Here is a 15,425-nt window from a genome sequence, read left to right as displayed (position 1 = left end):
ACCAGACTCTGGAACCATAGGTAAGTACCGGTCGCACCACCGCTTCGTACATCCAAAGTACCATGCTTGGCTTGAGTCCCCATTTCTTACCAAACATTGATTTGCAGGACTAAATATGCTTCAAAAATATTATAAAAATAATACATTTTATAGAAAACTCATTCTTCTAAATTATTCACATAATATGTATTTACGACGTCACCTTTTTTATTGCATTATGTAAAATCTCCTGGTAGTAGAACTCAAATGCAGTTATATATGATAGACAACCCTGTAAGACATGCCTGCTAGAATAAGGGAAAACGTCAACGGAATGAGAACATCTGATTATTCATTTAATCATGATTGTGTTAAACCAAAGCAGAAAAATTCCCTTTTGCGAATTTGCCATCGAAGCAGATAGCTGCTGATTTTTGTCTCTGCTTCTATACCTTCAACTTTCTCCCTGAAAGTTCTCTTCTATCAATCCTACTGATCCACACTTCACAGGAGCGCGGTTGCAACCAGTGGTGTTTGCAAACGTTTTCGAGACACGAAAAGTAATAAAGAAAGAATCGTGAAACAAAAAGGGGTGAGTGCAAGGACTTCAGAGATTATTTTGTAGGAATATCGCAAGAAACTACAGCAGTTAGAAAAGTTCTTAACGCCAATACTGCAAACCGATCCAATTACCTGGTTCTATTTAGCGTAAGATCTACCACAGACAGGAATTTGATAAGAGAATAAGATTTAGAGAGATTCAATTTTATAAAGCGTTTTTTAGTGGCTGATCCAAGCAAGAAAGGCACAGTCCATTCTAAGAGCATGCAGTTGCTGGCGTTTTTGCTGTCATCCAAAAAAATCGAAGCATCCGTGCCGATTAATATACATTGAATAATGTGATTGATTTTGTCTACCTAAAATCCCGATAATAACAGCGAATGTCGACCCCAAAATTAAATCTTGAGTAGGCAATTAACAAACAAAGTCTTTCCTCGACAAAGAAATATCACGCTCAATATGTCTATTACTATCCAGAAGATCTCTGGAAGCTTGCGTCAAAGCTTTATTGATGAGCTGTATACGATTTACATAGAAATGAAAACAAAGCACAGCATGTGAAAGCTATATCGACATCCGAACTTTGCAGCAAAAAACATGGGAGACGTCCACTGTGTTGGGAACAACACTCAAAAGAATTCTGGTGTCAAAACCGCACATTCTGGTGTTGTGGTCTATACAAAATAGTGTGAATGAAGTGCTCAAAAAAACTACCCTAAAAAAGAATTCGAACTAAAATCGTAAAAACAAAAAAAAAAATTTGGAAGTTGCCTCGCCTCGGCCGTGACTTGAACCCAATACGTTCGGTGTGAAAGGCGGATCACGCTACCACCACACCACTGTGGCTTGCTGTTCATGTCTGCCATTACTCAATACAACGAGCAACAGCGTTGAACCCAAAATTAGTTTTGATATCACTATAAAAAGTGTTAACACTGCACTTAATTTTTTTGTATGAAGTGGGCGAAGACTTGATCACCCTTGCTGCTCATAATTATCGGCAGTTAAACCGAAGCAGAATGACTGCGATAATTTGCTTTTTACGCAGCAATCACGATCATCTATGCGGTTAATGATGTTTAATGACGTCAGCCATGGAACTATTGTATTGTTATCTAGCTCCTCAACTTTTCATTCTTTCCATTGACTATTTACCGTTATCGATTACGTTGGCGAGACGAGTTATCTAAGCTTTATAAGCTATCTGTTAACAAAACTGTTATCCACTAGTTATCCATTTTTTATATACAATAAATTGATATTGAAAATTATCGACTTATTATGGAAAGGTTGTTGATTATTTATAGAAAAGTTATCGATTTGTTATCAAAAAGCTTTCGATTCAAATTAGAAAATCTATTAATTTTTTATCAAAAAGTTAGCAATATTTATCAGAAAGTAATCGATTTGTTCTCGAAAAGTAATGGATTTGCTAACGGAGTGTCGATAAAAAGAAAATTGTAGGGATTTTTATGAAACAAATATCGATTTGGTATCGAAAAGTTGTCGATTTGTTGTCGGCTTGTTATAGGTTTCTTATCGAGGACTCATGACACAGTTATAACCTGACGATTTTAAGCCGATAAGAAACAAAAAAGACGCCGATGCCTCAGGGATAACGAACCCATAACGAAGTGATAACTCCACAATAATAATTCGCTAGCTTTAGTAAGACGATAACAAAGCAATGGCATGTCGGTGTCGGCTGTAACTCCTAAGTAGGCGATGAAGCTCTTCCCAAAGAACCCGATATTTTTATTCTGTTGCGGTTTAGCTTCAACGCATCGCTGAGCTCTAGTTAATTTAAAAACACAAATTTTCTATACATCACAGTGTATGTTTAAATATCGAACTTTACGAGTACTTAGTACTCATGCTTTTTTTACCAACTGGGTATCGCCTGGCCCTTGTCGATGCCTAAGAAGTATTTTCATGCAAAAAACCCATTTGCTCATAAAGTGTAGTTACGTAGTTTACGCAGAAATTGGACGATATTTCAAGTTACAGAACTTAACGGCCGTACCATATAAATAGCGATGTATGACATCAGACTTACAATACATTCTCCTGATTTAGAGATATTCTATATTCTCTAGCCGTTTTATAGCAACATTAACTTCGTACGTCTTTCAGCTCATTACTCTTCTTACTTGCTGATATTCACTACTCAGTTATTGTGCACTTAGCAAAGCACTTAAGCACATGCGTACTTGCTTTTCATATGCTTTGCATACATGACTAACAGGTGTATTTATTAACACGAACAAACGCACATGCGCATATAACATTTCTCTTTACGAACGTGTACCAAAAAGTAACCTTAATGCATGAGTTTAAGCCTTATAATAAGAACAAAATAAAACTGAAATACTTCCTTAAAACAGCTCGATTATATTCTATGCAGTATGTATATAACTTTAGAAAAAACTTTGTAAAATGTGTGTGACACCTACCATATTAAGTAGAAGAAAATGAAAAAGTTCTGCAGGGCGAAATCAAAAGCCCTTGGAAGCTTTGTAGGAATACTGTTTGTGGTATTACATATATAAATAAATAAGCGGTACCCGACAGATGATGTTCTTGGTCACCATGGTCCACATTTTGGTCGATATCTCGAAAACGCCTTCACATATACAACTACCACCACTCCCTTTTAAAACCCTCATTAATATCTTTAATTTGTATAGTCACCTCTTGTCGACCTTTTTGGCAATATCTCGGAAAGGCGAATTGAGGCCTACTCCCTTTTAAAATACTCATTATCACCTTTCGTTTGATACCCATATTGTACAAACGAATTCTAGAGTCACCCCTGGTCCATCTTTATGGCGCTATCTCGAAAAGTAAGGCCCTTTTAAAATACTCATTATCACCTTTCGTTTGAATCCCATATTGTACAAACGAATTCTAGATTACCGCTGGTCCCCCTTTATGGCGATATCTCGAAAAGGCGTCCACATATAGAACTAAGGCCCACTCCCTTTTATAATGTTCATTAACACCTTTCATTTGATACCCATATCGTACAAACATATTCCAGAGTCAGCCCTGGTCCACCTTTATGGCGATATCCGGAAATGGCGTCAACCTATAGAAGTTTGGCCCACGCCCTCTCAAAATACTCTTTAATACCTTCCATTTGATACACATGTCATACAAACACATTCCAGGGTTACCTTAGGTTCATTTTCCTACATGGTGATTTTCCCTTATTTTGTCTCCATAGCTCTCAGCTGAGTATGTAATGTTCGGTTACACCCGAACTTAGCCTTCCTTACATGTTTTTGTTAACACAACTGATCTCATTGGTCATTTCAACAGCGATCAACAGTCAATACATGAGCAAATTTCAAAGCGAATTTTGCGCTCACTGCGCTCTCTACTTTGTACTTATGTATGCTTTGTACTATATATATGCATATATTTACGTGTGTATATGGCGGCCGCCGTGGTGTGATGGTAGCGTGCTCCGCCTACCACACCGAAGACCCTGGGTTCACACCCCGGGCAAAGCAACATAAAAATTTTAGAAATAAGGTTTTTAAATTAGAAGAAAAATTTCCTAAGCGGGGTCGCCCGTCGGCACTGTTCGGCAAGCACTCCGAGTCTAAGTAGGTAGGTAGGTGAAATGGCTGCGACCCTGGTCGCCCAAGTAGCTATTGAAAGCCGTTTAGATGCCATGTAGCTCGTCTAAAAACCTACGGAATGTTACGGTCAATGTATTACAACCAGCCAGAGTTGTTCATAAAATTAAGAATATTCGAGATTGCTATCACAGATAACCCTCTGAGGTCTTCTAGAAACGGGATTCCAAGTAACCTTAGCCGAGCTCTAGCTAGAGCCGGGCATTTACACATAAAGTGTTCTACTGTCTCCCTGGCATTGGGATCGTTGCAGCTTCGGCAATACTCGTTATACGGAATGCCCATTTTTTCGCATGTTTACCTACTGCCCAATGCCCAGTGCAGACTGCTATCAGTTTGCGTGTGTTAGCTCTGGATTTGTTCAAAAGACTTCACGTCCTCTTGCCATCATAGTTTGTCCAAATGGATTTTGATATCGCACAGGTGGTGATGTTATTCCACTTTGTTTGTGCTTTCTTCAAGTAGAAGCTTTGGATATTTCCCTTGGCTACTGCTAAGAGTATGCCTACTTCGACACTGGTTATTTCCTCGTTCATCTCCGATAAGCCCCTGCATGCTAGCTCGTCGGCCTTCTTGTTACCCTCTAACTCCTTATGACCCGGGACCCAGATAACGCGTAGTTGTAGATTGGTGGATAACTGGGATATGAGTCGCTTACAAGCCCACACTAATTTTGAGTTAATGTTTGGCGAGGAAAGCGCTTTTATCGCTGCTTGGCTCCGAGTGTATTTCTGCCATGAAAAGATCTCAGTGAAAACTCATCTGCCTTGCAATGCTAAAAAATGCATGCATATATCCGGAACGCTTGCGACAGGCTGTGGAATAATTGAAAGCATCCTCCTTTTTTTCTCACGTTACGCTGAGAATTATAAAAAAATGCTTTAACAAAAACTGTCTAACGTGAATCTGAAACATGGTGGAGCGCGAGAATACAAGCGGTTAGGGTTATCGTTGATGGGCTAGAGAATGTAGTAGAACACTTAGAACAATTAACAGAGGACGCTAAAACCACAAGTAACACCAGAAGCGAAACTACAATTATATTGCAAAATATACTAAATTTTAGTTTCATAACATTAGTTCATTTCTGGTACGAAATCTTAAGGAGGATTGATCGTGTGTAGCTCAGAGTACAAGATCCGGGGATGAATTTTAGAGAAGCATATCATGATCTTTAACCATTAGCGACTAAACTATACGAAATTCGGGCAGTCTCTGTGAAGAAGCAATAGAAAAAGCGAAGTGTCTTTGTGAAAAATGGGATATTGATATAAATGAAATGGTTCCATCGCAATACGCCAGTAAATGTTTCTTTCTTTTCACTTTCTCTTAGAAAACATAATAATTGAAATTCAATTGTTATAAGCCGGTGTTAAGCCCATGAATTCTTAAATATAAGTATAAACTGAACACACCATTAAACAAACATACATAAAATGTGTTTGGTTCACCTAATTTGAATTTACTTTCCAAAAATCTAAATATATATTTTACTCTCCAACTGCTACTCCCACTCTCTCTCCATTTTTCCTCTCCCTCTTCATTTCTACCTCTCTCCTTATCCAATTTATCTTATCATCCCCTTTTCCTCTTCTCTTTAAATACAAATTTCAAAAAAAGCGAGCCGCGAAAAGGATTTGTTGAATTAGGTAGACTCCTGGTCCACTTCCCGTGACAACGTGTTACATGAACATCCTCCAGGTCTACCAAAAAGTTGAACTCGTGCCCCATTGTGCAAAATGCTTCCTTTTCTGCTCTTGTCGCGTTGTAATACGTGTAAGGGAGTATAAATGTTAGTGTATGTGTGTAAATATGTCGCTGTAATAGCAAAAAAAATTTATGGCTTTAGTGGTCACTGTGGCATGCCACAAACTTATTGTATATTAGTAGTTTTATTTACATTTACCTTGCACCACCCCTCAACCATGTGGTTGCTTAGTGCGAGTGCTTGAAGTAAGCTCATGAAGCAATTAGTTCGTGTTAGTTTTTATAGATATATCGTTCAGCAGCGTGCGCAGGAATTGTCTATGGCGGGGTTTGAACATATTTAAGCTCATAGTAAGCATCCGGAATTGTCAAAACTAGTTTTGCGATAAAAATTAATAGAAACGGGAAGCAATCCGATAATGAAAGATTATTTTATTTATTTCATTTTTCCTATTTCACTGGCAACGCATTAGTATAATACAAGAAAAGTAATTATTACATAAAGTACATTTAAAAATATACTATATAAAGCGAAAAACATATATAAAAGAATAAAAAAAGTGGATGAAGTAAATAATTACGTATTTATTCACTGTTGAGCAAAGAGAAAAATTTACCATATTTATTAGCTTTTTGTGTAGAATTTATGATATTTACAGACAAAAAGCATTCGGATAATGAAAAACTATTATTATTAAAAAATTGTAAATTTCTTTACTTTTGACTGAATTGAAAAAAAAAAAGCAAAACATAACATAGTTATTGGTCAACATAGTACAGTCAATAAACGGACTCTTCCATCTACCAGTTTTTATGAAAAAAATTCAGTCGTTGTAAGCCCAAACCCCCCTTGAGCACGACTCTGATATCGTTTATTGTACTTTTGTGCGTATGATGAATTTTCAGTGTCGTGTAAATATATATATTTATTTCTGTTTTTTTTTTGTTTTTTTACTTAAGTAATACTTGTAAACCATTTAACGCTTGACCATGACAATATAATGTGGCAATAGCAACAACAAGCACATTACCACCGTACCACTCATAAATATGCATTTAATAGCGTTTGTATAATTAATGTTATGTTGCTGTCGTTCCAACACGTTTGAATTGCTTGCAACATTTACTTATTGCCAGCCATTGTTGCTACTAGGCTAAGTATTTAGTTAACTTCTTTTTTTTATGTGCATGTTTTTATTTTATTCTTAGTTTTATGCGTGTTGCGTATTCCAACACCTGTTTGGCTACATTTTTAACTTCTTCGTCTTCTGTTTTTAGTTTTTATTTAAAAGTAAACTTGTACTTGAAATGCGTTTAGTGGCAATGTTGCAAGTAAGCACTTCCTATGAAACCAGTAAATGCAATTATAGGAAATATGTTGAAAATGTTTTAGCTCTTATGCGTTAGTTTAATATTCTAAATACTTGTTTATGAAATATTATTCTACAGAAGACGATGGCACACGGTTAAAAATTTGAGTTTAAATTTGAAAACCATTCATTGGATTAAGCAATTTGTAAAACTCTTTGTTATAAACTTCAAAGCCTTTGCAACAACTCAACCATCGTAGGAGTGCGGGTTCAAATTCGTCTACCGAGAGAAAAGGCTTTGAAGAGATTTACAAATTACAATCGAAACATTTGTCGCCTTGTCCGTCCTGATGTCTCATGTTGTTTAAATTTTTCCGAAATTATTAAAATAAATTATCAAAGCCTTCATTTTAATATTGGGTTTTTCGGATTTTGTTTTTTCTCCATTTTAGATTTACTGCCATATTCTAACGAGGTGGCTACGCTTGCCTGGTTTTAGCAATAGTGATTTTTAGCTCCATTATGTTTTTTAGAGCAATAATCCAAATTTCCTCGATTTTCATATAAAAATAACCCAGCAGGAACGCAAGGAGTTGTTCGCCTCGTCTGTAACCAATCGGAACCTTTCCTGGTCCTCTTATCTGCAAACTAATTCCATTCAATATTGCTGTACTCAGGGACCTAGCAATGGGAGCTATTGCCATGCGCTATAAACGCTAGCGAAGCTCAACACCTCCGCACGATATTTGACTTCATTAATTTGGATTCTAATGCTTCAAAGACGGCTTAGCTGTCGAAAAAATCGTTACAATAGTGTCTTAGACGGCCCTATACTGCATCAGATTTGTTGCTCTCTCTATGGCGTAGACCTCCGCCTAATAGACACTGCATGAGTCTAGAAGTCGGTACGACTGATTTACTTATCAGTAAAAGCCAAACGGAAGTTAACAGTTTTGATTTAACAACCTGAGTATTGTTCATTTATCTTGTCCAAATCTTTAGACCAGGACTTCGCGTTCCATAGCATACTTGTGCTATCATTGCGTATGCCAAGGAACAATCACTTCTATTTTTTGACCACCCATGCTTTGAACACTACTTATTCCCATTTATTTTTGCCGAGCCCGTCCAGTAGATGCCAGTACCGGATACAAATTCGAAACAGGACTGCCCAAATTCGCATTACTCTCTTAACTTTTAGGGAAAGTTCTTAGAGCTAACACCACAAAAGCAACAAAAACCAAAGCATACTTTATTCACTTCAGCTGTTAGTGCGTGATAAAGAAGGTCTGTTATCTGCAGGCTGATATTGTGCTACGATTCAATTATGTCAACATCATCATCGTTGATTAGCGAATTTGGCCATTTTGTATCAAGTCACGCCAGCTATTCCGCGTTTCGCGATAAGTCTTCCTCCACCTGCCTTCTCAAATTCAGTAGACGTCTCCTTCTTCCTTTGCTTCCAAACTGCTGTTTCGATTGAAGTACTTTCTGATCCGTAGCATTTTCTTCCATTTTTTGCACTATCTTCATATCAAAGGACAATAGATCTAAATAAAGGTTGCAGTGCATCGAGGCCTAATAATTATCCTTATAACTGCGTAAAGCTCATTCAAGTCATCGTCATATCCTCATAATCTCATGTTCTCTCGACCCTGCTCATGATTCCGAGCCGTATATCGGGAAAGGTATAACAAGATTTTCCAATTGCCTACGCAGTCCAAGGTAACACTTATTGGCAAGAGTTACTTCTTACTTAATTGGCGCTTCACCGTTTAAACGGTTATGGCCGTCCAACAAGGCCCGCCAGTCGCTTCCTAGTTCTGCTAACTGGCGCCAATTGGTCACACCAAGGGAGTTTAAATCGTTTTAAACCTGGTCCTTCCCTCTTCATCTGCTCGTACAGTTCATCATTAGATCTTCTTCGGTACTCGCCATCGCCAACGCGTAGAGGTCCACAAATCCTTCGAAGAACTTTTCTCTTTGGTAAGAGTTATTCTCCGCTTAATTCCTAATCTTTGATTTTCGTTTTATTTTCGCTGTTAATGCTGATCCCAGATAGACCAAGTTATCCACAGTCTCGAATTTCTATCCTTCAACAATGACGTGTTCTAATCATAGATTGTGCCATCAAGGTTTAGTTGTGCTGCAAGAATTATCTTCTCTAGAATTTTATTAAAGAAATCGTATGAACCTTGAAACTGTTAATGTTTTTGTGGAGTTATAATGAGCTGCAAACTTAGTTTCAACTCTTATATAAATGCCACTGTTACTCTGAATAAAGTTAAAGATGTTTTAGCATTTGTGAAAAGGCGGCCAAACGAGTTTAACTACACTTGCGCTGCGAAAACCCTCTTCACAACATTAGACCGATATTAGAGTATGGATCAATAGTCTGGAATCCGCATATGCAAGTCCATATAGACAGGCTCGAATCAATACAAACAGTTTTTACTATTTGCCTTAAGGAATTTTCAATGGGACTCTTTATGTAATCTTCCACCTTATACTAATCGATTAAAGCTTATCAATCTTCCAATTCATGCTAGTAATATATCCCTGAAAAACATCGTGCGATTAATCCCTAAGGAGAGCGGTCTGCGATTGATCTCTTTTGTCCACATTGGGGTATAATTGATCCCCTCTAGTCCCTTTTGGGTATATTTGGCATCAGTCAGTTTGATATTTATGTAGCCAATTGAAAAAAAAAAAAAAAACAATAAAAAACAAACAGCAACGAAATTAATAAAATAAAAAGATTAAATGTGATTGAATAGATTTAGAATATTTTTTATTATTGTACAACACCAATACTAAAAAAATTTAGAGTATTGTATTAAATTTAAAAAAATTTTAAAATACGTAAGAATTCCCGTACGAGAAGGGAGAGGACTTGTCCGACAGTACCCATAGGCGAGCAAAGATAATCTGTCCGACAGTACCCGCAGGGGTACAAAGAGGACGCGTCGAACAGTACCCAAAGGGGTACAAAAAGGAAGTGTCGAACAGTACAAAAAGGATCTGTCCGACATTACCCGTAGGAGTATAAAGAAGACCAGTCCGACACTACCCGTTCAGGCATAAACAGGTACAATTGGTCTCTTCATAGGACTGGCTCAAACAAAAGGGATCACTCCAACCCATACAAAGAGATCAGAACTGGCTATATTCGCATATTCCTTTGCGACTCATCTTGGATTCATCCTAGACTAATCGCATTTTTTTTTCAGAGATATGACAAAACTACTGATTGGATCGATTTCATTTCTTCTGAACGAATTGAGCTTTAGTGTTTCCTCTCGAACTACGAGACACTACAATCCTCTCCTTTTAAAACAATGTATAATTAATTTTGAACTCAACGAACCTTTCCGGTGTTTGCGCCACGATTGCAACTCTCACTCATACGCACTGATCTACTCCCCTTTTTCAATAAAAAATACTGTTCTTATCTCTCTTAATACTTAATGCTATATATGTTTTTTCTATTCTATTAATTTAGTTTTACACTCAGCTGATGATATTTCTTCTGTAGCTGAACAGTTTAGATCTCGACACTTGACAAACCACTGCCCATCAATGACTCGGCAAAAATAAGAAGAGTTAAATAAAAAATAAAAGAATAATTAAAGGGATCACCTTGTCTAAAGCATCGTTTGATTTTAACTTTCTCGTAGAGGTCCTTTCCATTACTAAGAGAGCTGATAGTGTCGCTTGACGTCGTTTGGCAAAGTTTTATTGACTTTGCAGGGAACTTAAATTCAGACATAGCAACATACAAGAAACTTCTATTCACGCTGTTAAATGCTACTTCGAAGTCGACAAGAAGATGTTGAGTGTCGATTCTCTTCTGAAGGATATGAAGCTATACTTTTGCATAGTACGCTGAATAGAATGATATACACGATATTAATCAGGCTGATTCTGCGGTTAATAGCACGGATTGTTGGATCGTCGTTCTTGTGGTCATAATTTAACATTCATCAAACCTTAACACCCTAACATGTACGAGGATCTTATGGAAAACGATTTTTATTCCAATCATACTGACCCATCCAATTGAAAGCAGCATACCTGAGATTTTATTCAGCGTAGATGCCTTGTAATCTGCTAATAGTGCAAATTGTCACATTCCATACAACCAATATCTAATTCAATCCAACTCAACCCAACTTGTTGCTGCGAATATGAATGCTGAACATTGGCAGACGCCTAGCTTGTCTACATAAAGAACGTGCAACAAATTACTAAACATGCAACTAAACAACCTCAATGATCCTAAAATAAACTAAAATGCGCAAAACGACAAATGACAAACGGTCAACAACGGCTAAGAGCCAACAGCCAACGGCCAATAGAAAAGTAAACGGCATTAAACAATAACAACAACAAGAAGTAATCAAGCATCTAACCAAATGCGAGCAGCGCTATCTGAGAGTATGCATCTTAAGGCATGAGCGTATTTAGGTTTGACCTAAGGGTGGGGTAGGAATTTTACAGCAGGAGTTGGATGAAAGATGTTAAATAAATTAAATTATTTTTTTGAGTTGATCAGATTGTGGCACATGGGCCTACGGGACCCTTGAACCTCTGTGATTACTTTTCTAAATATAGAAACCTAAATATGTCAGGTGCCGTGCCACTGCTTTTTGTACAATAACTAATTGCTTAGAAGGCATTCGCTATCTGACGAGGAATATAATCCCATATTTAAGAGTCTGCGAAGTTGGATAAGTTAGAAGCAAGACACATTAAGCGAAACCTATGGTGTTCTAGCGCTTCTTGTCCCTGCTAACCGCACTTCTGTTCGTAGCTTCAGCAAACGATGGCAAATTCTCTCAGCATGTAGCCAAGCGGCCAGAGTCCCGTGATTGTGGCAGTTATCCTAAAGATTTCTTTTCTAGACCTATTAAGCAGGTTTTTTGTTCTCCAACTATCGAAATCGAACAACGTTTGTTTGGTTATCTTGCAGGTTTCAGGATAGTTAAGGGGCATGAGTGCTGCTTGGCTACCTGCATACCTCACTCCCTCTTACTGAGTCCTCCGGCAGCAGCGTACATCCTCTCTTAATACTCAGAAATTTATCATGGAGGATACTGCAGAGTCGGGAAGACGGAGTGACTCTTTAAGGAAACTTATGATAACGCAACTGAGATCTAGAAAAATAACCTTTTTGTCCATGGTAAGTTCGTGGATTTTAATATTGCTATACATGGAGAACCAGTACCGGGAAATATTGAGAAACCTTGCTGTTTTTGATTAAATCATGTTGGAGGAGGGGACTGTACTTTCTATCTGCGGTAAGACTGACTGATTCTCATTATATCCTATTACGACGTATATTCAATAAGAAAACCAACTGTGTTATAATTATATCTCTAAAAGCCATATGATAATCGCACCAAATATAAGGGCTTTCAGTAAAATCACGTTAGCTCATGACTGTTATAAGAGCGATTAAAATCACCATCACAAGTTCCGTACACATCGCCTATGTTTAGAATTAAGGCAATATTTTTGTTGTAATAACATGAAAAACGCTTCCTGAAGTATAAGGGGAAATTAACTGATGTGGGGAAACCTCGACATCATGGGGGAGAAGGCGAGTGTCTTGCGACCCCAAGTACTTCAATAGTAAGAGGAGATTCGACGAGCTGCAAGGATTAGCGTAGTCATAGTACCTCAATAGCGCTACTTTCCGAAACGTACCGGACCAATATCCGGAAAAAGATGATCAATACCGATAAAACTTTCTGAAAACTTCAGGATGTCTCCGTATTGGTACAAGAACAAAAAGAAGAAGAAGAAGGATATTGCTAGTTATCTTTCAAAGAATAACTTTCAATCGTTCGGGAAGTTGGGCACAGCTATCTTTTAAAGTTTCCCCACTCCCGTGTCATACAATAGACATGACTAATATACAATGAATATATGTATTATAGGCTCGATAACCCTCTGACGAAGGGCTAATTATGTAAGCTAAATTTGCAATACTTTCCATACAATAACTATCAGATCAGCCACGTAGGCTAATACAACCTAAGTATAGTGGGGGTAATGACCCCCGTTTTTATCTTCTCCACCTATATACACCCATGAATATATTAACACGCACACATATATATAAACATTTAATGTAGCTTGAAAACTCACCTGTCCAGGAATGGCGTGGCTGAACTGGAATCCGAACTGGAGACATAACTGTGATAACCCTCCGATTGTGCATACGAAGATTGCTTTTGATGATGAAACAACATTGCTGGTTGATCATAATAGGATGAGGCGCGTATGTTGTATTCCTCGAGGCCAGCCTGTGTGAGGCTGCACTGATCGCTCATGTCATCCTGTAAATGGGCAAATAAAAAAAAAAAAAGAGGAAGATAAAGAATTAGTTACATGGCTATTGCAATGAGCGTGTATATGTATGGAAGAAATAAGTGCATGTGAGAGGTTTGAAGATTGATTGAGTTCGTTAGTGGCAATTTATTAGGTACGTATGACTATACGTACTCTAATAGTACACACGCAATACACCTATAGCAATATTTATACTAGTATAACACGATGTTGCACGTAGCACTTATAAACTAAAGTGGCAGCAACAAGCAGTTAACCGACTAACTGGATTTTTATTGTACAACGTCTGGGCATTTTTATGTCCGTCCGCGCGTACGTCGCATTCTATTGGTACGATTCGCCATCTACTGCATTCTACTTATTGCTGATCGATAATGTTGTTGTAAGAACAACAAATATTAATAAAAATGCGTGTTGGAAATAAATAAACGAAATGAATTAGAACAAGTAAGAATGTTAAAGTATCATACACCCTGTTGTACATTCCCGTCTCAAGGAGGAAAATACAGAATATAGAGAAATGCGGAAAAAACTATGGTATTGGGCTTATACATTGCGATTGCGCGAAAAGGGACCAGAAAAGGCAGGTGAGCATTTAGGTTAGGTTGAACTGGTCGTTCAATAAAGACCTCACATAGACCCAATGTGTCCATAGTGTTACCAGAATTTGCTTGATGACCAAACGGAAGAACCCCAATCATGCGCTAGGACATATGTTTTAAAATAACTCCGTCCTTTTGGCAAATACTAGCAATTTTCTAGGACCCAGGTGACAGTGACAATTTTTTTAAATATCGTCAATTAATTTCCTCGAATGGAAAGTTCTCCTGATCATTTGCTGTATGTTGTTCGACAGGTGATCCTGTTAGATATTATACCTATGTTTTATTTGAAAAAATCGCAAACACGCATTCGAATTTTACGTACTTATCACTCACTTAATCACTTAATCTGATATTGGCCCTTCATAGGGGCATTAGCCAATGGGAAACCATACGATGAGCCTTAGCATATTTTACAATTTCTTTTCAGAGAGATAATAGGAGTATTTGGGGTGGAATTCAATTTTTGTTTAGTTAACTGGTTTTTTTAAGGACACCACAGATGTAACTAAGTGTCATTGAATATTCGCATAGTTAAAACAGGTTTTAGGGTCGGTCACATTAGTATCTGCAAAACAAAAATGTATAGTTGTTTTTTTAAAACAATAAGAGAATACCTTGGTAAGGTTAGTTGTAATGTATAGCCGTTCCTTTGTGAGCATAAGAACTTCGCCTGCATGCGACAATGCTTTGCCTACCGCACAAAATTAGATATCTACCCAGACCGCGTTGAATTGAATCGTGATCCATTTTGCATTAACTTGTTCTGCCTTTTTCTTAATGCCAGTTATCTATGCTACGAAGACCATATATACTGATCGCGTTCAAGCCAATTTTTTAATTCAAGTTATAACCAGAGGCGCCAGTGCACTAAAGGTTCACCTCAGCCGTCACTGCACACTCGAATAAACACGTTTAACCTTATGACTACCCTTCCAGGGTAACGGGATAGACCCGGGTATTCGAAGGGTACAGAAAATTGTTTTCGCGACAGGCGGGTTAGTACCGGAGGGTGTTATTACCGGGGTGCGATTCATGTCCGGCAGAAGTCTACCCATATCTATTGCACTCAATAATTCTATTCACTTAAAGACTATCAGCTTAAATAAAGTTCAATACCCAAGGGAAGATTATTAATAAAAGAAAGTCGTTGTCTTCAATATTCTAGGAAAGCTTCCTGTTTAGTATCGGCTGTCATTTTGACTTGATGGTATTTTCCTTCTACTCTTCTGCTCATTCTTTCTTCTATTGTTGTTCTTCCTCAC

General features: G+C 37.6%; 1 protein-coding gene across 2 annotated transcripts in view; it reads right to left on the bottom strand.

Moving 5' to 3' along the window:
• Shrm (Shroom) overlaps positions 1 to 15,425 on the bottom strand; it is a 631,603-nt gene that overhangs the window by 354,151 nt on the left and 262,027 nt on the right. For both annotated transcript variants that reach the window (XM_067775904.1, XM_067775905.1), the window contains one exon: positions 13,355 to 13,545. In XM_067775904.1, the coding sequence (XP_067632005.1) occupies positions 13,355 to 13,545 (191 nt within the window). The remainder of the gene's footprint in view (positions 1 to 13,354; positions 13,546 to 15,425) is intronic.

The sequence above is a fragment of the Eurosta solidaginis genome, chromosome 3 (assembly GCF_040869045.1).
Source record: "Eurosta solidaginis isolate ZX-2024a chromosome 3, ASM4086904v1, whole genome shotgun sequence".
Taxonomy (NCBI): Eukaryota; Metazoa; Arthropoda; class Insecta; order Diptera; family Tephritidae; genus Eurosta; species Eurosta solidaginis.
This window is presented reverse-complemented; position numbering and strand designations above follow the sequence as displayed.